At 41.0% G+C, this 24,248-nt stretch overlaps 1 protein-coding gene across 3 annotated transcripts in view; it reads left to right on the top strand.

Moving 5' to 3' along the window:
- tox2 (TOX high mobility group box family member 2) overlaps positions 1–24,248 on the top strand; it is an 86,867-nt gene that overhangs the window by 23,164 nt on the left and 39,455 nt on the right. For all 3 annotated transcript variants that reach the window (XM_031853284.1, XM_031853273.1, XM_031853265.1), the window contains exons 2-3: positions 8,402–8,494; positions 20,974–21,033. In XM_031853284.1, coding sequence (XP_031709144.1) covers positions 8,402–8,494; positions 20,974–21,033 — 153 coding nt within the window. The remainder of the gene's footprint in view (positions 1–8,401; positions 8,495–20,973; positions 21,034–24,248) is intronic.

Below are 24,248 nucleotides of genomic sequence, written 5' to 3'. Positions count from 1 at the left end.
CAAAAATTAGCTAAACATGCTCTCGTTCCATTTCAAATGATACTCTACTATATTAACGGCCATATTCAGTTTAGGTTCTTTATAAGAATACAGAGAAATATGATTAAGATAGTACACTCATTACACCTTTGAACCCTTTGGCACTCTTTGGCTGCAAATAACAATTGATTTCATTATTGATTGATCTGTTACGTCTTCAGATTGCTTGTTTTGTCCAACAGTCCAAAATCCAGAAACATTCAATTCAGAACCATAAAAAACAAAGAAAAGCAGCAAATTTTCACAATTGTGTGGTAGCCCTGAGAAGCAAGTGAGATTTTTTATTTAAAAGTCTGATCTAAATTATTTTCTCTCTTTTGTTTATGACTTAAGAACATGTGAAAAAAGGTTTTGTCAGGATATTGTCAGCATTCATGTTTTCTTCCAGGTGAGTTTAATTTCTTCATGAACTCTAAATGCAAGGTACTTAACATTTTGTGTTAGCAAGTTATGTAACATTGAGATCAAAATGTAGGCTGAGTTCGTAGATGGGTGTGGTCAGAGTAAGGTTCCCGAAAGTAAGGTGGTAAGAAGTGCAGCTACGCCCCTGACCCGATTCGGCGTTGTGGCTGTTGTGATCGCATTGCAAAGTAATCTCTAGTTTGGCTAAAAATGTAGTTTTTAGCCAATCCGCCGTTAGGAAAGCATTAATGCCTGATAAAACCGGATCCTGGCAAAACTTGTATTCCCTCCTGATTCACAGATGAATTTTTTTAAACAGAAACCCGTTTTTCAACTGCTCTTAAGTCACAAACACAGGAGAGACAACAATTTAGATACGACTCGGATAAGAAAATGGATCACCGCAATGCTTTCTCTCCCTGGAAGCTGAAATCAGAGAATGTGTACGCATTCATCAAAATGATCCACTACATTTCTTTTGCCAATCAACTAATCGTTTCAGCGCTGCTTCTTTTCTTGTCTTACTATCTGCATTACTGTGTTGCTAAAATCCTTATAATGCAGTTCAGAAGGTGTTTTATTTGCCAAGTTGTCTTCAAGGAAACAGGAGAACATTTATATCACAGTCACAGGATTTCTCATGAAATCAGATGACAAATGCAAACTGACATTCGGGAGTCTCTGCTCTCCTCAGCAATCCCACGTTGTTAAGGAATTATTCTCCTCAGCTTCTGCCTGCAGTAACCTAATCTAGCCTGTGTGTGTACCTCTCTTGGAAAAAAAAAGAAAGGAAAGAGAAAATCCCCTGTTTTTGTGTTAGCCAAATCTTCTCCCAACCACTTGTTTTCTGCCTGTAACACAATAGCTGTGGCCAGCGCACAGCCGAGGTGCTGGCTCTGCTTGTCAGTTGTTGGTTGTATTGTTGTACCATGTTGTTTTGCCTTCAGGAAACCGCGTCAAAAGAAGAGGGGTTCTAAACAGATTTGTGAAAATTAAAAGTTTCCCTATTACCCCTCTGTATCAGAGCGAGCAAGGGCACCGGCTGTACTGTATTAACGCGCTCCATCTCTGCTAATTTTGTTTCAAACATAATACAAAGGGCAGAAAGAGACATGTACATGTTAGAATACACTACACCTTTGTAAGAGGTGTAGTGTTATAGAGGTCAATGTGGCATGTTTAAAACTGGCTTTGATGTAAATAAGAAACATAATTCATCAACTGATTGCTTTTCTCTGACGTACAGCTTTAGTGTATAAAGCTTGATAAATGCTACTTTTTTTCTTTAATTCTAACTGAACCAATTTAGTCTTTAACTTTCCACTTTGGTAAATCCTACAACAAACTATACTTCACTATTGACTGGAGCAAAAATCTTTAATTACATCTATAACTTTTCTTCCATTTTCCTGTGTGGAGAGTTAAAAAAAAAAAAATGCAAAGTTTAATCCACTCAATAATCCACTCAGCCGACTGCACTTTGAATCTAAGCTTTTGCAATTTTAGATGGTGCTGTTGAATTTCCTATCTACCAGCCTGAAAACATGCAGCCAAGCTCTACATTGTTGTTCCAGTAGATACAGAATCTACTTTCTGTGACAACCCTCCGTAGCTGCAGGTAGAGACACACAAAGTTGAGTTTCAAAGAACAAGAGAGTCGCAGGAAGAGAAAGGAGAGCAGCAGAGTGACATGAAATTTCGAGAAATGAACACAAAGCCCAAACTGGGTTGCAGATGTGTAACCTCCACTTTTATTCTTAATTGTGTGTGTGTGTAGTTCTGTAAAATTTGCAAAATATTTTCAGCTGTCTATCACAGAAACAGCTTAGGTAACTTTCGAAATTTCGACAAATACAGGTAGGTTAAGGTAAAGAGCTACACGATACTGATAATGTTGTTGGGTTTACAAGTGTCCCAATCAAAGGACAATGTATACATAGATAGACAATAAATAGCTGATCCCAATGGCACCAACTAATCTTCATACATTTATGTTACGCTATGTTCAACTAATGCTCACTTTTAATTGTGTTGTATTGAGAAAGTAGCCATTCATTCCTTTTACATTCACTTACATCATCTTAAATAAATAAGTCTATGAGTTTGCCTCACTTTCCACTCTACGTTGTCAATGTAAAACAACATGAGCATGTATTTGCATTTTGACACAACAGATCAAAAAGAAAAGGAATAAAAGTAGAGTTGTTCCAATACCGAAACCAGTATTGGATAGCCTAAAATGCTGAATCAGGTATCGAGTACATGAGTCTATGCTCCGATCCGAAATCAAGTGATCATATCAGTTCATTTACGCTAATGCACACAGGAACAACAACAAAACGTGTCACTCGCTATACCCGAACATTATTAACTAACGATTATTATAGAGTCACTTGTTCCCACTTTTTAAAGTACAAGCGTGAGCATGTACGTACGTACAAAGTCAGAGGAGTTTACACGGGGAACGGATAGAGAGCCTGTGTAAAAGCTGCGGTCAGCTATAAATAGCCTCGCCTCAAACGCTGGTGTTGGCTGGATATTCCCAATGGTGTGATCAGTAGTTTGAGTGTCAGTAGTGGCCCGAGGCAGGTAGCCCCTGGGTTCATGTCCTGGTTACGGTTGAGCTGCTTAGGCCTCAGTTGACATCTCTTTCACACACAGACACACACACACACCTACACACACACACACACACACACACACACAGACACACACACACCTACACACACACAACTCATCTGTCTGTCTTTCTCTCTCACTGCAGGTGTTTGGAGATAAATAATACATAAAAAACAACCAAATGGAAGGCGACAGATCTGTTGATTTACAGTCTCTGGAGCCATTGAAAGAAATATCTAAACAAACATTCCCTGTAAACATGTGCAGGGGTACGTACAATATGCATCAATGTTTGTTCGCAATTCAGGTCTGTAGCTTCCAGTATTTAGTAATCAATGCTTTGTATCGACTCACTATATCGCACAAGTACTGGCTTAGCAAACACATTTCTTCTACATTACAGCATCCTAGTATGATTGTAGTACATACAGTACTGTACACCCTTCAGATCTGAGCTGGAAATTCAGTTTATGATTTAAAATCTAAAGCTAAGAAGGATGTGAAAGTATTATTATTATTATTATAAAGCACGATGGAAAATATTTAAAATACCTGAATCATCTGTCTTCAAATGACATTGTATCACATTCAATGCAAAACGTATTAAGGAAGGTGATTCATCGCAATATGCAAACCAATGTTGCACACAGCAGTTGTTTTTTTGTCTCAGACATAAGTCTCCAAAAACCACTGAAAAAATGATTCACACTCTGTTATTGACTGTCAGACCACCGCAGCCAGAAATCCCACTGATATTATGTAATATGTTTATACCAGAACCGACAGGATAATGTATGTTCCCAGTTGAAATATCAGGAAGAACAGGCCCAAAGGCAGCAGAATTTAACAATGCAGTGACTGAATTTGGAATGAGAGTAATGTTTTGTATTATTGATCTTCTGGTGTCAGTGAGCATGCATTGTTGTGTGCATACTGTACAGTTTGGAGCACCGTCTCCGTAATGTATAACTGATTGTGTGTGTGTGTGTGTGTGTGTGTGTGTGTGTGTGTACATTACTGTATGCTATAGATGAGTGATAGGGTTTCCTCATAAGCCGGTCTAGGCCCTTGCATTCCTCTCATCGGTGGAGTCTGATGTGTCCGAGCCTTTCAGCTAATCTGGGAAGAATGTCGGCTGGAGACACACATGTGTTCCATTAAGTCCAGATCTGCGTAAATAATATAACATGCAACAGCTAACGTTACAGGTAACTATACCCCCACAGCTGTGCCTTTGGCTTTGCACTGCCCCACCGCCCCCGCCAATAAAAAGGCAACGCCGATATCTAATGAGTAGATGTGTCGTGGCGTCTACTGTGCTTCAGGCTGCTGATTTGGAGCAAAATAAAGATGATGAATGTGTATTATATCGTCAGACTTTTATTATTCTCAGTATCCATTAAAATCTGTCCGGCTCTATTATCCATCAGCTGTTATTCTTTTTGCTTCTCCTTTGATTATTTTTAATCATACATTATTTACAGTGGAATCTAAATCTTTTCTGTTTTATAAGAGAGAGTATTTATATGTGGTTGAATAACTATAAATAACTATAAATACAAAGATATCAATCAAACATTTATGTGCAATTTATGTGCAAAAATGCTGCCAGTTAAATATATATTGCGAATATCTTTTTTCTAATTGGACAATGTTTGCCGATAATAAGTATCAGTTGGCCTCAATTTTACAATGTGGTGGTAGACATTTCAATCTCTCATGCTGTTAAAAAAATGCAACATTTTAGCTTATCTTAGCGAATACCCCTTTTCAACATGATTGACGATCTGAAGCTGTCATGTATGTCAGTGTATAATCAGCATCATGTCAATCTGTACGAGAGCATCGAAGTCTAAAGTCACATGGCAGGAGTCGTGCGTGAAAGCATATCACAGCCCAAATTGTGCACCCCCCCTCCCCTTCCCCCCATTGTTAGTGGTTCTACAGCCAGACGCCCGTCATTGGCTCTCTGTGTTTATTGTCTGCCCGCTCAGCTTGTACTGATTGGCTCCACTCTGCCAAGCGACAGGACAATGTTTGCTTTGCTGTCTGCCTGGGGAAGTCCCTCTTGTCCCTGAACGGGCCCGGCAGCTACAGTAACTGATACAAAGTTCAGAGGATGCCAGCCTCTTCCTGGTGCGGTGCAGCATCTTCCTGTGGCTGCACACCAACGTCAGTTAGAAACTTTGAGTGAGTTACAGACTCATTTATTCACGTTTTTTAATTTATATTACCTTTTTACTTTTCTCAGAGAGGATTGCAGTAGCGTGAGCAAAAACAAGTGGCTCTGCCTTCCGCTCTATTTTGGTCAGAACTAGAGTGTGGGTGTGCGGCATCAAAAAAAAAAAAAAAAAAAAAAAAAAAAAAAGCAGAGATGGTAAACAGCTGGCAGCATCTGGTTTTGGTAGAAATATCACAGAAACATAGAGCCAGCCAGAAAGTGAAAGAGAGGTGACAGGGGTTAGAGCGTCTGAATTGAGGACTAGCATAACAGAAGAAAGGTGTTAGAGAACAAGTGTAGAGAACAATGCTTCTGCACTTGCAAACTGTTGTGAGCCAGCAAGGAAATGTGAGGAGTTTGGCTGTTGCTTTTCTTGGTGCCAGCACTCCTAATGAGTCTGTCAGGGCCAGTTAGCGTAGCCAGGCCTGCTTGTGTCCCCTCCAGGCCGCAGACAGCTGTTATTAGCCCCGTAATGGCATGCCACAGGGCCAGATTAGCCTGGCACACTGGAGAAATCTCAAACATTCACTTACTGTCGGTCCTTCGCTGGCTAAAGCAGCTATTCTGCGAGGCATTCATTTAGCTGCGATGCTGGCAAGCTATCTAAAAGGCCACGAAAAGAAAAAGTCTCCATTGAGGGATGTAGTTAGTGTACAGTAGCTCCTCTGGAAGGTAGAAAGGAAAATAAATGTCTGACTAGAAGATGAAGGCCCAACATTCCAGGGTCATGTTGCTGATTATGACCTAAAAATAGCTATGAATAGCACATTAATACCTACATTGGGATACATAAATCAATGTACATTTTTAGTATAGGATAACTGAATAAAAACGTCATTTTTTTTGTGGGTTTTAGGATAGCTATTTAGGGTATCGTGACAAGTGGGCTGATCTATTCAATTATATTCATAATATACTGGAATTTTAATACTTGTGTAAGTTTTGACTAATTTGTTGCTTCATTTAAAAGGTTTACACATGACTTGTAATTCCTGTAAATTTTGAAGATTTTATTTTTACCAAGTTGCTGGTGTACCACTTATTATTTAATGATAAATAGCAATTTGGTAAATGTATTAAGTGGTTTTGTTTTGTTTTACAAAGTTAGGAAAGTCTCATGTTGCCTTACACGTTGAAGAATGATCCCAGTCACTTCCACACAGTGAGGCATACATACAGGTTCTCTGTATCGGCCAATACCCAAAGCCCAGGTATCGGTTTCGGGACTGACAAAGTGCGATCGGTGCATCCCTGGTCAGGACGGTGCAGCACAGAGGAAAGTTGTAAATGAGAGTTCTCTTTAATAACGCTGTGTCATCATTATGCGAGCCATATCGACGGGATGGCCGCTGCTGTCTACTCATCTGTTTTCATATTTCATAATGAGCACAGGAAATCAAAATCTTACACAGCAAGTACTCGCACTGCCTCAGGGGATAGCCTGTCACTGTATGCTGTCTGTGATAGGCCATTAGATCAGCATACTGTATACTGTTCTCATAGAACTCTTCTTCTGGGGTATAAATCATGCTCTTTGAGCCTGTGATTATTTCTCCAATATGTCTCATAGGTGGTGTATTACATACGTGTTTGCTTACATTGCTTGCAGGTTTCACTGCATGGTATAATCATGATGCATTTGGGCCTGTAAACGCAATCTAGGTGCGTTTATGGCGGTTCCACTATAAAAGCCGAGGCCTGCTGCTACGCTCATGCGTCCGCCCGCAACATGTGACTGACTAGAAGTGAAAGGCAGGGCCAGTTATGGTTGGTTCAGGGATGTTTTCTCGCTCAATTGTTAAATATAGTAAAATACTGCAATCTGAAGCCCTGCCCTTGAATGTATTTGTGTCTGCGTGATTACATGTGTGCCTGGGTGTTTTTGTGTGGATATGAGGTGAAAGAATGAAGGCTAAAAAGAGAAGAAGGCGAGACAGGGTAAAGCAAGTAAACGATTAAGTACCGGAGAGAGATAATGTGATATTTGCTCTAGATTGCTGCGTTGTGTGATTTCCAATAATCTACATCCTCATTAGCAGACTGTATGTATCAAGTGTGGCAAAGCCATTACGCACTGTACATAGCCATTACCAAATATACATTCAGGTTTTATCCTCTTATTTATGAGAAACCAGTTTCCACATCACCGGTTGCAGCATTTATTTTAACAGCAGGCAGCGCACAGAAGCTAAAAAAGACTCTCAAACACCATAGGAGAAAAAAAGGAAGGAGCTTATTTTATCAATTAACCCCTGTTGAACAAATCAAATGAGAGAAACAGCGTTCAGCCTGTTGACCAGATGTTACAGAAGAGAGATGTTAATGTAAGAAACGCAGAATATCAAGGAATCACAGAGGTGCAGCAGGATGTGGGTAGTTGAGCGAGGAGAGAGATGAAGACAAGGAGGGAGGGGGAGCTGTGAATCCTGGGATGTATCACCGCTGAGGCTGTGGACCACGGTGTGAACCACACCTAGCTGCACTGTCTCTCCCTGGCAGGGACCACTTGTTGCGAATCATTAGCTTCCCAACTACTGTGGGCTTTGCCACCATCATTCCATCAGGTTGTGTTGCTGAAACCCACATAGGCAAGAACAGGGAGGAGCTGGCAGCACACTCTAATCATCATCTAAGTAACATATATATATATATATATATATATATATATATCTATATCTATATAGGAAGATGGAGTCAGTAGAGTACAGTGTAGCTGAGCACAGGGTCTTCTGGCTACCGAACACAACAGCTTAGTTACATTAGTGCCGCTTCTGAGCCAACCTTATCCAGTTATTATGTGTGGTACATCACCATGCAGTGATGGGATTTAACACGGCGGCCAATGGGCAGGCTCTCCGACTAGGCGGAAATTTATGAAACCAGCACTCATAAAAAAACGAAATGAGGACTATGTAAGGAACTGCAGTGTGTATGAACCCTATACACTTCTGATGGGAAAAAAAAAACTTCAGAAACTTTGAATCTAGTTTGAAACTAATTAAATTCAAATCTGGATCTTCTATTTTATTCTTGTGTTGAACGTTTCATGCTGAATTCTCTGTAAAAAGCAAGGAATCATAATTACAATCTTTCTCTCTCTGTGTGTCTCTCCTCCTCCAGAGCAGATACGGTGCTGCAGAGCGAGGTGTGAGGCTCTACAGTTCCCTTCCCATGCGCCCAAACCCTGACGGCAAGAGACTGCCCTCTACTGGGGTAAGAACCACCCCCCCCCCCCCCCTCACCCCTGCTCCCTCCCCCTAAGGTCTCATCCATACCTACATGTAAACACATACCCTTATCTAAACAGTGAAGGCCACCGAAGAGGCCTTCCCTCATCTGCACAACAAGACTGTCCAAACACAGCATCGGAGTGGCAGTTCAGAAGCAGTGCAGACATCATTTTATGGGTTGAATTTTTTTTTTTGTGTGTGTGTGTGGGTGTGTTCCCCTTGGATTCACAGCAGCAGGGAAGTTCTTCATCCTGTGATGGAAAGCTTCTCCGTAGAAACAACTGTTTAAGACGATTACCAATATCTGGACTTAAATCATGGCCAGGAAACAATACAAGCCATCGTTTTTTTTAAAACTTGGCATCTTCCTCAACTACCACGGCTTCTTCCTCATCCTTTAACCCCTCCTCCCACTACGTCTCACCTCATGAACTCTTTCCACGCTCACCCTGATAGACCTGCTCGGTGCCCCATTCTCAAACCATCACTGGCCACCGCGAGGCTCCCGAGAAAGCACCTATCTGACTTGGTGGTTTGTGTGGTATCTGCCTGGTAGCTTCTAACAGAAGGGTTTTGCTGCAGCTGATGTGGCAGGCCAACCAACTGCCTTCTACTCTATTTGTGTTTCCACAGAACAAAGGCATGCAGTAGTTTTCTGGATACAATACTTCTGACTTATTCTAGGTTGTAAATAAAGGAAGGCCAAATGTTGATTAAGTATGAAAATTTAAATATTTAGCCGATTTTCCCCTTTTTTTACTTCCTTTGAATTAAAGCAGATGTATTGCGCCATCAAAGTCTACTTTTTCAATAATTTTATTTGAGGATTGTTTTGCAAGGAAGCTTGGAAAGGAGTTTATTTAAGTTTAGTGATGCAGCACTTGCAGTACTTTGACTTTGACAAAGTGCTGGAACAGTAAGTCTGCTTTGTTTGTGACACCTTTCTTTCATTTTTTAATAAAAAAAAAAAAAATCATTTAGTATTGTGAAAATCATAATTAGAATCTAGCTTGCCTTGCTTTTATGCATTTATGTAACAAAGGAGGGAAAATGAAAGAACAATGGAGCGAAAAGAGAGAATTTAATTTCATATGTCTCCCTTTTTCATGTTTCACTCCATGCAAGTGCTTTTTGAATTATCTCTTCTCTGCTCCGGGGCTCAATGAGAGGAAGAGTGGGTGAGCGAGGGAGAGAGGGGGAGACAGAGATGGAGTGAGAGAGAGAGAGAGAGAGAGAGAGAGACAGATAAAGTGAAAGCTGTGTAATATTGTTGGTGCGCACCTTTTTTTAATTACAACAGAGATTGTATTGATGTCTCAGGCCACTTGTCCTCAATCATTTATCAAGGGGGAGAGTGCTAACAAAGCATTTCTAAGAAACCCATCCTCTCCGAGGGCCTGGAATCATACGTTATCTAAAGTGAATATTGTTAATGCTGTTCTGTAGAGAGACCCACTTACAAATCATGGGAATGAGTTCCTTGTCAGTACATGCACGAGGTAGTAAAGATATATATCCACTTTCATCTGATCCTCTGTTGAGCAAATAAAACTCTGCATCTAAATCTCCATGCAGAAATTGTTTTTGAAAAGAAGAGGGACATGTTTAAAAAGGACGGATAAACAGTAATGCAAGGGAAGGACGATTTCTAAATCGCCTAGTTTGTTTTTTGCAAGATTACATCTCTCACACGGATTATAATTCATCAACACAATAAAAGAGTAGACTAAACACAATAGAAAAGGAGACAATAAATGTTTTCTTTCTGTCGTATCCTTTTGTCTGTTATTACCTGGGTGTAGCGTCGGTACAGTAGCAGAATGTAGCTACAGGCTGCATGGAGAGGAGGAGAATTTAAACCACTTAACATGCAGGAGGAAACCAGACGTTTTTCCATTGCACTTATCAGGTGCTGTGGTGAGAGCAAGTGTCAAGGTGCAGTAGGTCCCTGCACCCCCCCACTCCTCTCCCTCATCCTCTCCTTCCTCCCCTCTTCCTTCCCCTGCACACCCCTTTTATTTCCCCCTGATCTCTATCTCTGTCTCCCTCCCCCCACCACCACCACTCACCACCCTCGGTTCAGTTAAAAGTGGGCTTGGCACTTCCGCAGCGATCCCCCCCCCCCCACCACCACCACCACTTCTTTTCTCTCTGTCAAACTAACCTCCAACTCCTGCTTTTCACCTCTATGTTTCCTGTCAAGGTGCGCTGCCCACCTCTCCCTCCCCCCAACCACTGGCTCTGCCCCCGCAACCTTTTCCTTTGCTTTCTTTCAACATCTATTATGGCTCTAAATGCCTACAGTTCTTTTTCTTTTTCTTAGATGCTCAGAGCAGAGGGCCTGACCCCAGTGCTCTGCAGAGATCTTGCAAGTCCTGCAACTTCATGAATGGGGGGGGGTTATTGTATTAGTGACTTTGAAGGGAAGGTGTGCTCTTGTTTTCTATGAATTCTTCTTACATATGTGAATCAGTCTCTTCCAAATCACAAGTGCAGAGTGTAAAGTGTCCGTTGAATGTGTGTTAAGTGAGTGAATCCACCAACCAACGATCAATACTTACATACTCACATACATTAACTCCCTTAAGAGCTGCTAATTGTAATTTCACATGTCTACAAGTTTTAACCATTAACATCCAGTTTTCAACTTAAAGGTGCCCTATAACAGTTTCTCTTTGATGGCACATTGCTGCATTTCTTGGTATGTTACCGCTGCTTATAGATTAGTGTGAAACCACATGTAACCTTTAAGTGTGTTAAAGTTGTAAAATATATCTTCCTTATTCCACATTGTTTTATAGTCTTAAAGTATAACTGTGCCATTTCATCAAATGGAAATGTGTCTTGTGCATCGCTTTTACCCATTTCCTCTTGTATAACCCTGACATTTTGATATCTTTGGACACTTCAGGATATCCACTTTAATATGACACTCTGTGGGTTTGAACAGCGTTTGGCAGCACAGCGTCAGTTTGCAATAGATGACCCACGAAGCTAAATTCTGTTTACCTACATGCATGCATGGTGTAACGTGTTCAAGGTTTACTGTCAGCCGTAATGGAACTCCGGGAATCAGTACAATTAAATGAAATAATGAAATGCAATTAGTGTTGAACAATCTCTCAAAGCTGCTTGAGTGGAGCTTTGTTTTAGCTCAGGCTGGATAAGCATCAGCGTATTCTTTGCAGGGAGTCAAACCGTTAGAGCTACCATTGTAGTTGTTGTTATTGTTGTTTTAGCTTCACTGCTTTGACACTGATACTTACGGGAAAGGTTCAGAATCTGCTATAGCGCAGAGAAGACAGGATTGTTTCAGGACTATCTCTTTCTCTTTCTGTCGGTTTCCCTTGGTTTCTACATGGCTCTTGCTCACTCACTCACTCTCTCTCTCTCTCTCTCTCTCTCTCTCTCTCTCTCTCTCTCCTGCTTTGTCTCTCTGCATCTTTCTCTCCTTTTTCCAAGCTGATTTGGAGCCTTGCATAGTCAATTATGGAGGGAGTGAGAGATGGAGTGGGGGCTCTGGCTCCCATATTTTGGTGCGATATTAATATTGCATGAGCGCTATTCTGTAGCGAATATCTAAGAGACTGCCTATTAAGGCAACAGCAGGAGAAGAATGTGACAGACATGCACGCACACACACACACACACACACACACACACACACACACACCGTACATACATACATACATACATACATATAACAGACAGCCAGAGAGCAGGGGTGAATCAGTCAGGATCATGCACAGGTTGTTATAATTAGTGTTTTCCAGATTTATTTGGGTGGGATAATAAGAGTGACTCATTTTCCTGTTTAATATGTCATGTTTGTTTACAAGGTTCACATCACGCCGTACAGTCAGCGCACTTGATGTTGGTGAGAACTGAGTGATGTTTCACTGTAATTGTGCTCAGAATGGAATATTTTAACTAACTGACTGAATAAACAAACAAAACAGAGACACAAAACAAATGTCTGCTGTAAAAAAACAACAAAAAAAACAACAAACATTGCCAAGATAATTGGGATATTGCCAAGCAGGAGTGATCTGACGGCAGGCTATTTATTTTCTGCTGCTGGGCGGGTATCAATGATGCATACAGCAAGTGTCAACAGTGACAGGCTGAGAAGGTCCCTGTAGCGATGACTGAGATGCTCAGTGTGGACACTTGATGCTTTTTTGGGTGCCGAGTGGCGGTGACACCGGATGGTCCGTGATAGAAATCCCATTTCGTGATTACAGATTGTCAAAAGCATCTGTTTTTAAGGTGTCGTGAACATAAACCTCAGTAACAAAGTTTGAAAACATAGTAACACATGTCATATGTGATAGCGGTTTTTTTTTAAAACCCAAATCAATGTAGAAGTGTGAGGTGACGTGGCTGAAATTAATATCCGAATATAAACAATATTTATTTTATTCTGCTTTATTGTACATCACAATATAAAAAATACATCATGCATTACATCACACACATTTCTGATAAATATATCTTAATTTATATTATTTATTTTTGAGCAAATGTCAGAAAATAGTGAAACCCGGCCATTCATTTCCAAAGTGATATCCTCAAATGCCATGTGGTTCTGGCCAACAATAAGTTTACTTTCATTTAAAAAAAAGAAAAAGATCCAGGAAGCAGGCTACTAGAAATGTCCGGCAAAAAATTATTTTCTCACAGACTTGGAGAACATGTGGAAGAGGTCTTCCTTTACAGTCTTTCCCCTATTGCAGCAGCATTGCCAGCCCCTGTCAAAAGCCCAGAAAGCCCGGCCAGGAGTCCACAAAGCCAGTTAGTCCTGAGCCCAGAAGCATCCTGCTGGGCCCGACGTCGAACAAGTGCTTGGTGACCTTACAGCACCAGCTGGAGTTAAAAGAAGTCTTTTAAAAGGCCGATTCTCCACAGTAATATCATCGTCCATGCCTCAAAGAGCCTGGATTAAGGCCCACTTTCCCTTGCTAAAATGTAACAAATGTGTGAAAAAAACATCACAGCCAAAGCCAATGTGGAGGGAACAATAGAGGGAGGAAGAGCGAGAGAAAGAGAGTTTAGAGAGCGAGAGAGAGAGCGAGAGAGAGCTAAGAACAGATAGCAGAGGCAGAAAAGAAGGGAGAAAGAAAGTGAGGGAAACTCAACATCTTAACACCCCCAATCCCCCCTCCCTACCAGATATATCAATGTAGTTGGCTTTTTCTGAAATTCAAATGGAAACAGGGAAAAAAAAAACTGATAAGAAAAAAGAAAAAGAAACCTCTGGCTTTGGGAAGGGGGGGGGGGGGGTTGCTGAGAAAAAGACCTGCCATCTATGTATTAGTGCTCTGTAAATATTACATGAGCTCCACATTCGCTCGGTTGTTTGGCATTACTTCCACTGGATGGGTATATTATTTTAGAAACCATGCCTTGTTTATGGAGAGGCATGACCTACTTCCAGACACTCCTCTCTCTCTCTCTCTCTGGTATTTTTTCTGTCTCTTCCCCCCATTCTCTCTTTCCCCCTCACCTCTCTATTTCTCGCTCTCTCTTATTCACTCTCAATCTGCGATATCTCAACTGGTTGTCCCTGCTGAACAATTACAAGGCAGAGAGACCCAAATGGAGATGTTTGTAGAAAACAACATGTGTATAATTAAGGTTTAATGAGCTCTTGTCAGGGTGGAATGTGCAATTAGATTGGTCATAAAACAATCTGCCTGAATGCTAGTGGCAGAGGCTGAATGTGGAGTCAGCATGGCAGTGAATGAAAGAACAGTGAATTATTTTGAGCCCTATCGACAGAACTAGATGGTGCTGAATGCTGCGTTTAGATTTAAATACATAGTGAGATCCCAAATACAGAAAAGATTTTTTTAGTTTTTTCTTCCTGGTGGTGCTATATTGTGCGGTTTCAAATTACTGTACTTGCACACTGGGTTAGTTTCCTGGGAAAACAGTTCCTAAACAGCTGAAGTTAAGCTTTACTGCTGAAGAATGAAGCAAGAGACAATCATTATAATTTGAAAGGAGAGGGTGAATGTCATTGGATGCAAGAATGTAATCTTGCATCCAATGCGTCAGATTTTGGCAGACAATCCCTCAATCCTAGATATCCTCTGAATTTGAAATGTAGCACCCTATAACCTCAGCTTATTTTCCACTATCGCAAGTTTTTCTTAAATGTAAGCGTACCACAGTTGCCATGTGTAGATATTGGAAAACTGAATGTAAAAAAAATCTTGTTCAGCAACATCGTGAGTCTTGCAGAATCGTCCAATAATGAGATTCTTGTGTGGTGAAAAGGTTAGGCAGAGAGACAAACAGAACTGAAAACATTACCTATGTGGTGAATGTAACAAATATGCAAAATAAAAGTGCTTCTTCTGTCTCAGAGACTCTCTTTTAGGGAAGGACACTTCTCCGCCAGACACTGCGTCTTTTTAAATAAGGTTGTGAGGGGAAAAAAACAGGTACTTGCTGCTCTCTTTTTCCACTCTATTTCTTTTTTTTTTTTGACTTGGTGAAATTGCCACTTGTGGGTCTGGTGGAGAAGATCCACACACACAAAAATCATGTTTGGCTCTTTCCGAATTACTTGACTAGACTGAAAGAGAGGTCCCTTTGTTGGCTTCCTCTGGGACTGCCCTTGAAAGGCTCCTATTGTGTGGTAAGCACTATGATATAATGCAAGTGGATTTAATAGATTTAATGGAACATGCAGACATGGTTCTCAAGCCCTCATGTGATGAGAAACAGCCTGTTTTTAGGAGATCAGAACCACATCTTAAAGAAATGAAATGATATGTCAATGTCGTGTTGCTCCAGTAGCATGTTAATCTTAGATTTTACGTTAAATATTCTTGGTTGTTCGGTGCATGTGGAGACCAACAGTAATATCTTGTTTTTGAGGTCTTTTCGGATTTCTGTATCGCTTGATTATCCATTTGTGTGTCCCACCTGAGTTGTGTTGGAAGTCAAGGTTAGGCAGGAGCTGGGGGGAGTTGAATGTCAGCGATGTGTTTGCTTTGTTTTCATTGTGTTAACAGGAGCACAATGGCATGATTGTGTGGCCATCTGAAACCCTACACCTACCCAGAGCTTTCGGGGGTCAGAGGTGGGGGAGATGTGTGTGCCTTTAGCCCGACGGACCATGCATTCTGAAAGACCCAGAACCCAAAAGAGTAATCCAACCAGCATGCCATCAAAACCATTCTGCTTTGCCGGCTCGCTCACATACCAGATCTGCTTGTAGAAATGCTCTCATTTTCCAGATATAAATGATGCTTTTTTTTTTTTCGTTCTCTCTCCTTCCCCTCGTTGCTTTGTAATCTGTCTCATTATTTTAAGGTGCCATTTGAGGAGTGGCCAGCCTCTCGAAACCCTTCAGTGTGATGGACAAGACCATAAAGCAAAGCAATAAACCTGAGATGAATGTTATATCTTAACACTGATAGAGGCAATTAAGTCCATCATAAGCGAGAGAGGGAACACTTTTCTCCGGGGACTCATTCACTTGCATGGTTTAACGTGATTCCCAGCTAAATCCCTTATTTTATTTCTCCTCTCAGCGTTCAGCTTAGAGTCGAGCACAAATTGAGCTGATGTGTTTTTTTGTTTTTTTTTCACACAATTTGGTCTTTCTGTCTGATCTGCCCTTTTCTGTCTGTCGTCATGTGCCTCTCTCTCTCTCTCTCTCTCTCTCTCTCTCTCTCTTGCCTCCCCATTTTGCCGTATTTGTCATGGTAATGTAAAAAAAAAAAATCTCAGCTGCTCCAATTCATTTCATGCTCTTTCAGTCGAGAAAGAAGGGCAATTCTGTTTTTCCTCACTAGTTTCTGTGTGTTGAGGTTTAAAGGTAATGAAGACCATATTTCATCTGCATGGAGTTATATGACTGGGCGTGGCTGAGCAGGTCTGTTATGGGAAAATAAATATTATGGAAGGTCTAACTCTGTTATCTTTATCTCGCTGGGATCAATGTGTGTATTATTGGACAGGATACATTACACAAACACGTCGGCAACGCACGCAATGTGCACACATTTGGAGCCAAGTACTTAAGTTGTCTATACAGAATGCGCACACACACATAAGGAATACATAAAGGTAAAATACACATGCAGAAGCAGAGGGCAATCCATATTTACACCACACCATCCCCCATACTCGTTGCTTTGGTTATGTCTGTGTGTGTGTGTGTGTGTGTGTGTGTGTGTGTGTGTGTGCCTGACAGCGAGTCACTGAATGCTCTAATGACCACAGTCCTGACACAGGTATTTTGACTGCTGCCTCTTTCCATCGGCACATTGACTGACATGCGATTAGTTACGCTGGGATGAAAAACTAGGGAGGCGCACACTGTAAGCATGAAGGAGGGTTAAGTCCTGTTCTCTCTGTCTCTCCTGCCTCATCTTTCTTTAAATCTAAAAAAACATCCCCGGCCGCAGTTGCTGGTTGTACGATTTGGTATTCAGTGTGTACAGTAAAGCGCAGCTTGGCGCACAGCGACCTTATGAGAAAAGCTTCTCGTGTAGATCAATGCAGGTTAGTAACGCCGTAGCACAGAATGCAAAGTAAGCATCGTAGTAGGAATAAAGGATGGATACAAAATTGATCTAAAAAAAAAAGCTTTTTTTGTAAGTAGAGCTGCACCATCCCGCTACTGACCCCAGTTAGTGGATCCTGTATTGACCAAACTTAACTGATCCACATTAAATCAAGTTAATTGGTCAGTTTTATGATAGAAGTCACTGTTTTTGCTATAATGTTACAAATAATTCAGTCACAGCAGGCAAGTGAGGGAATTTTTAGTGGCACAGCGTACATGGTGCAAGGTAATGTCTTTAGTATCCCAATGAGTTCCACATTGTGAGGATATGCTGCTTGTTAATTTGAGAATAAGAGAACAATGGTCAGTGCTGGCAGATACACAGACTCTAGGTATTGGCACAACCCTAACTGTAAGATCTCATAAAGCTATATGCGCAACATACCTGCAAAAGTAAACCTGACAACAAAATCCAGATATCCAAAATATATGAACACAGATTCATGCAGCATGAAACACAAACTAGATGCTATGTATATAATTAAAGCATGACACAGGAGTAAAAGAATATTTCCATTGCGGCGGCACTGAACATAGGACCTTCATCATTAGGAGTACAAAGTTGATCTGGAATCTTATTTTTACCCACTTTCTAAAAAGTTCTATCGTATCCTCTTGTAGGGGAACTTATTCTCTAATGAATGGATACAATAGCAAGTGTTGCGGTGCCACGATAGATGCGAGTCCCTGTCTGAAGGAAAGCTACATTTCTGACATGCTGTGTTCCAGTCAACAGTTGTTTTATAACCTCTAAGACTGTGGTGCACTTCCTGCATCAAACTGACATTGGTTTGGCTTCACGCAAACACAAAGCTATTTATAGCATCTCTCCCACTTTATTTTCTCCCTCCCATTCTCTCCCTCTCATGTATTTGCATTTCTGCTATGCAAACAAGGAGTCTGGTGTCAAGTGCGTCAGTTGCACAGGCCGTACTTGTCCCTTCTCTTTCTCGATCCTCAATCTATCTCACAATTTCGTTCCCTCGCTCGACATGACTCCCCCTCTCCTCCATCTCACTGTAGCTTTCCACCTCGCTCTCACCTTCACCCTCCACCCCCCTCCCCGCTTTCCCCTCAATCCCTCTCTCTCTCTCTCTCTGTCTGTGTTTTCCTTTGCTCAATTGTTTTGCTGTAGATTTGGCCGCTATGATTAATGACCTCAAAGCTTCAGGAAAGCAAACAGAGACAGAGAGAGAGACAGAGAGAGAGAGAGAGAGAGAGAGACAACAAGCTCGCTCTTCCCTTACAAACCTCCCTTTTTCTCTCATGTCACCTGCTCTTATGTTCACACTGAGCACGTTATGTGATCTGCTTATTATGAGTCAGATTACACAAGAGAGAGATTTTATATGCACACATTTTGTATCTGATTTCTCAAGATAACCACCACCTGGCAGACAACAGCTCTTCCAGACCATTGTTGCATTTATAATTTGTTCTTATTTAGTTTATTTGGCGCGTTAAATGATTGCATACATTTTGTTATCATGCATGTCTATATGACCACACTGCATGTCCAGCTTTTGACATTATTTCTCAACGTTTTAGAGCTCTTGTCATCCTCTGTGTGTTAAACCAAAATGTTAAATGAACATCAGAGCAAGGGACCACTGATGAAATGAACCTCTTGCTCAGAGGTCAAACTAGTCATACTCGAAGGTAGGCGTTAAGGGTCTTGCTCAAGGACACTTCAGTGGGGTAAATGCTTGAATATGGTTGATTTTAAGGTGACCGTGTGACTTTGTAACACAAAATAAACACATTTTATAACCCTGGAACTACTACTGTAAAGTACAATATGATATAATTTAGCTGGTTAAAAACAATTCAACTAAGCTAAGCTAAAGCAACCATTTAGCTTAGCTTAGTATAAAGACTAGAAGCAGGGCAAAACAGCTCGGAAGCCAGGAAGTCACCCGCCTAAAAAAGATCTTCCAACACATAACCTGTAAACCCTTTAAAGAGATGTACACAAACATAATTTGTGAGCTTTAGAGGGTTTGAGGTGGAAAATAATTATTTTTACCTTTCCCCTCGATTTAGATATTGTTTGTTATTCTAACAACTCGGTGCCCACAGTGACTCCTTCACATTGCGCTTCAGGAGCACCACCACAGACGCCAGTTTGCTCCTTGACATTCTGTACAATTGCTTTCCACTCGCCCTGTTTTGCTCATCAACATCTGGTTTGCAGGTGTGAAAATAACCTATTTCAAGATACCGTCACTTCCAGCGCGATGTGATTAGGAAAGCAAGTAAAACCGTTTTCCAGGCGCAATAAAGAAAGTAATTTCATTTGCAGAATACAATGATTATTCCTCCAGCAAACTAATAGTGCTATCAGACAGAAATCATTGCACTGGAAGTAACAGCTCCATCAGAGTCCGAATGATAACGTGGAAATGGAATTGGGGCTTCAAATGGAATAATGGTGCAAGGAATTGTCTTTGTGCTGCAGTTTGTTTGGTGCTCTGAGTGTGTCATGTATGAAGATAGAAACAAAAAAAAGTAAATTCTATAGTAGAGGAATCTGACTATGATTTTAATTGAAAATAGAAAAAAAGAAAATCCTCCAAAAAGGGTTTATATTGACCAACTGAACAACTACATTAGAGTAGATTTAGTCCCTGGAACACATGGCTTATTATTACATGAGGTGAAACATGACTATGAAAACATTGTGGCCCATTCTCGGTCCCTCCAAACAGTTTGAGAAACACCTCCAGCAAGTTACTGTGGGCAGTGGGCACATCTCTGTCCCGTTACTCGACCTTACAGTCGCAGCTGTAATTCATCTCAGCCACTACTATAGCTGACTTGAGCTGTGTTTTGTTTCCTCAATAAATGGCTGGTGCCAAATAGTGTCAGACAGAGGAGCAGGCAAGGCCTCTGGGAGTGTGTGTGTGTGTGTGTGTGTGTGTGTTCATGTTTATATGCCGTGTGTTTCAAGCTGCTCTGGCTGTGACCCCAGTGTTAATCACACTACAGCCAGAACAACCACAGGCTCTATCGCCACTGCTGCTGCTACAACCCTCTTCCTCTCCCACTCTATTTGTCTCTCATTCATGCTCTCTGTTTCTATTTATCTCTCTCTCTCTCTCTCTTAGTCATCTCTCTTTCTTACATTTCGGTATTTGTCAACTTGTGTTATAATTCATGGTCATTATAATAATCACCTCCATTCTAGAGATTTTGTAAAACCTACACTACGGTCAAAAAACGACGTTGATCAGAACGAGGAGCACGAACCTCCTACGGCTTTCCAAAAAGTAGAAATAGAAATCATCTTGAAGACTTTGAGTCTGACCGAAAGTAAACAGGGAAAGTAGGTCCTCCGGAAATTCCTGTAGCTGTTGCAGCGAACTGCGCGGCACAGCAAATCAATATCTGGGTCGACTCCTGGCCGACTTACCTGCCATGTGTCGTTTGATTATGCTAATGTGGCTTTGCTTTCATTTGATTTGACTGGCCAACTTGCTGGCTGACTAACTACACGGCCGTTGGTGCAAGTGTTGTGATTATCACTCTGCCTTTGTCGCCCTGTGACACCGTGGATTCACAGCGGTGAGGTGTGTGTATGCGCACTTACACACACACAATCTCAGGCTGTCGGCGAGAACTGAGACGAAGAGTGTGAGTTACACAAGCTTTGACAGGGCCTAATTATACGTGTCTCTAATGAACTGTAATTACTGACATCCACCAGAGCATCGAGGTCTATAAGCCGAGGACTCGCAGTCATTAGGCTGCTGTGTTACACTGTTTCTGTGTCTCCACTGACTGACTGAAAAACTCTGTTTTTTGTCCTTGTTATGATGTGTCGGTCTCTGCCTAACTGTTTTCTCATTTCTCTCTCCCTCTTTCCCTCTCTGCAGTTTGATGGTGACAACATGTACATGAATGAAAACAACCATGAGTTCCTCCCGCCAAACCAGGTGAGCACAAATTGCCTCTAATGGAATACCTGCTCTTTTCCCCTTTTCCTCTTATTTCATCTGTTCCCGTGATTGTTGCGCAGCCATTTTCATTCCACCATTGTTCAAGCTTGTTGGGACGCACGACAAATTGTTTTTACTGAAACAACCACAGTTAGAGTTATATGACATCAGCTGAAAGCAAAGGGACTGAAAGCTCTCAAAAAAATAGTCCAATTAGTTCACCCATGTTTTAGGCTGACAGATATAAGAGAAAAAAAACTATTCAATGCATTCTGCACTCCATGGGTGAAATATTGCCCCCGGGATAATCATGATAATATATAATAATCCGAGTGTTAGTGTTCAAAGAGTGGAATAAACAGAAACATATTTCTTCTCGTCCCAGAACCTGGAGTCTAATTGCAAATCCCTGCCAAGGATTCTTGCTTTTAATGTTTGTGGTTTTTTTGGATCCCCATAAGTTGTTACGTTGGCAACAACTACCATAGAAGTAGTCCATAGTGAAATGTACATACTGTCGATACGTGTTTGCACTTCTACTACATACAGTAAACACCGTAAAACAGTATCGCCATGACGGCTAACCCGATAACATCAAAACCAAAATATATGACACACAAACACACAGACCAATTAATAGTAAAGCATTAAAATAAGAAGAAAATATTTAATTAATTTGCAAATCTAGTCTGCAAAGAGAGTTAAAGACTCATTTTGATAATTTATGATGAATTTCTTGGTATTGTTTTCACTAGATTGTGAAGTATACAGATGTATACAGATCTATAAAAATGAAATATGTGTTGTCTATTATACACTAAAACTGGAATCTCTCCCAGCATGCACTGGACAGGTTGCTAGTCTATCACAGTCTATGTCTATGTCAGACTGCCATAACTACATTTAAGCTAAGTACAGTATAGGAGGAAACCAGAGAACCTAAAATATCCAAATTCCAAACAAAAAGAGCTCGGACCTTCTTTCTGAGTCAACCGTTGAACTATAACTCTGCCATCATAAAGTTCACTTTATTCAAATTACGCAACCAATCTCTGTGCACATAGTTTTCACTTCGGTAAAAGCTGAGCAGAAAGCACTGCTTCACTGAGTGAGTTTTGGCATCATTGCAAAGGATTTATTAAGTTAGCATAGAGGGGGAGCCAGCGCTCTTCTACAGTACATGGCAACCATGTCACTGCCAGATACACTGTAGTACAGCTGGTCCTGAACAACTGGGAGACCATATGGTTGTGTTTGGACAGGGGGATTTGTGGAGTTTGGAAATAAACCCATCTGACATACGCAGGGGAGCAGGGAATTTGTCCCTGTCAATTGCAATTATTAGAACCGACCCATAGGCTACAGTAGTTCTGTGTTTCTGTTACATTTGCTGTCTTGCTTAATTTCTTAATGCCCTGGTTTTAAAGTGTGGCTCAAGGCCCAGAGTGAGAGACAGAGCTGCCGATGCTGTTCCTTGTACTCAATTCCCTAAGTTTATTTAGTTAACTCTGATGACAAATGTGTCTGTTTCAAGGTGATTTTCAGCAGGATAGTGCTGTTATCTGACAAATGTCTCAATCAGGTACTTGGCTGTCTAAATAATCTTAAGAACCACTGCTTTTATCGGCCATTTTTTATTCAGCGCATGTACTTTTACTGCAGTGCTGATTGTCCGATTACAAGTCGCGCTGATGTGCACAATGTTTTTTGCTGAATTACTGAGGGACAGATAAAACATCGCAAATGTGGCATGGAAGATAGACAGAGAGAGAAAGGGAGAGAAAGGTGGTTATCAAGGAAGCAAGAGGGAAAGAGACAGAGCGAGGGAAATGGCGTGAAACGCGGTGATGGGATGAGAGACGATTTTGCTTTGGTCTGTGTTATACTTTGTTTACTCAAGATCCCCTCATATTTGACATGTGCCTTGCTCTATTCTCCGCTTCACCAAGTTTAGCCTCTCCTTCCCTCTGACAGCTGGAATCAGGGAGGGCCTTAGGGCTGGGCACACACACCGACAACACAACATAGAGATGGAGGATATGGGAAGAATCGCTGGTTTGCACCTCCTTAGCTGTGTCCTAATTCTACACTTCGAACTAATTCTAAACAGATTTTAAGTTTGTAAACTGGACATGACTAAGTTATACGCAAACAAAGTGGGTATGCAGACTGACAATGCTTCAGTTGTGAGGGTGCTGCTGTTCATACACTGTTGATCCCACCGTGCACAAATTGGATCGTGGTGAAACAGCTCGAGGAAGATGTTGGGAAAAATACAAAATGCATATGAAATCTTTCAGAGTGATAGATAACAGTGGGATGTCCAAAATCTATGCCACATTCTCATTCTATATATTGTTATAGTATATGGATTTTTCAGTTAGATCAGATGAAATTAAAATACCATTTCCAGTATGAAATGCCATTTTAAACATGAAATTGTACAATGTTGGTGCCTTTCAGACATCAATCAAACTGCTACTTTAGAATTCAACTGACGATCAGACTGAACAAAAGAGGCGGCAAAATGTTTTCACAAAATATTTAACAGTTATGTTTTTGTTTTTTCTGAGATGTTTCTGGAGCTGTACCACCCACTATTAGTTTGACATTTTATCCAGCTGTGAGTATCCTCTCTTTGTGCGCTGCATCGTGGGAGAGTACTGAGCATCGACGGCACACTCATAAACAAATATAATACTCATATACTCACAGTGTGAACGTGCGCCGTACTCACAGCCTGCTTAGAAGTGGTGTGCAGTATAGATTTGGGACACAGTTGCAGTTTGATTGATGTCTATCAGCGTATGTGTTGCATAATTAATACAAATTGGTAAAGTGCATCGATTTCTTCTACGCTAACTGCAAAAAGGAATACAGTTCATATTCTTTGCAAGTATACAGCGTTTGACTGTGAATGTGTTTACGGTTGTGTTGTTTGTGCTGAGGTAAAAATGGACTTGGTGAAAGGAACAGAGGGATAACAGCTGCAGGGATCATTTTTTATTAATTAGTTTTACTCCTGAATAAACGTTATGTATGGTATATACAGTAGCTGCACTATTCTCAGTATATTCCATCTTGAATAAAAACAAATCATACTGCCTAAAGCTCACTTTTCTCTGCTGGCTGCTTTATTATCTCACTTTACTTCTCTACCTCTCTTCCTCCCATTCTCACCGACTCCCCCACTTCTGCTCGTTTTCTCGCTC

Source organism: Anarrhichthys ocellatus, unplaced genomic scaffold, assembly GCF_004355925.1.
Source record: "Anarrhichthys ocellatus isolate YVR2014 unplaced genomic scaffold, GSC_Weel_1.0 scaffold1, whole genome shotgun sequence".
Lineage (NCBI taxonomy): Eukaryota > Metazoa > Chordata > Actinopteri > Perciformes > Anarhichadidae > Anarrhichthys > Anarrhichthys ocellatus.
The sequence above is the reverse complement of the archived record's forward strand: the minus strand, read 5'-3'. Positions and strand labels throughout refer to the sequence as shown.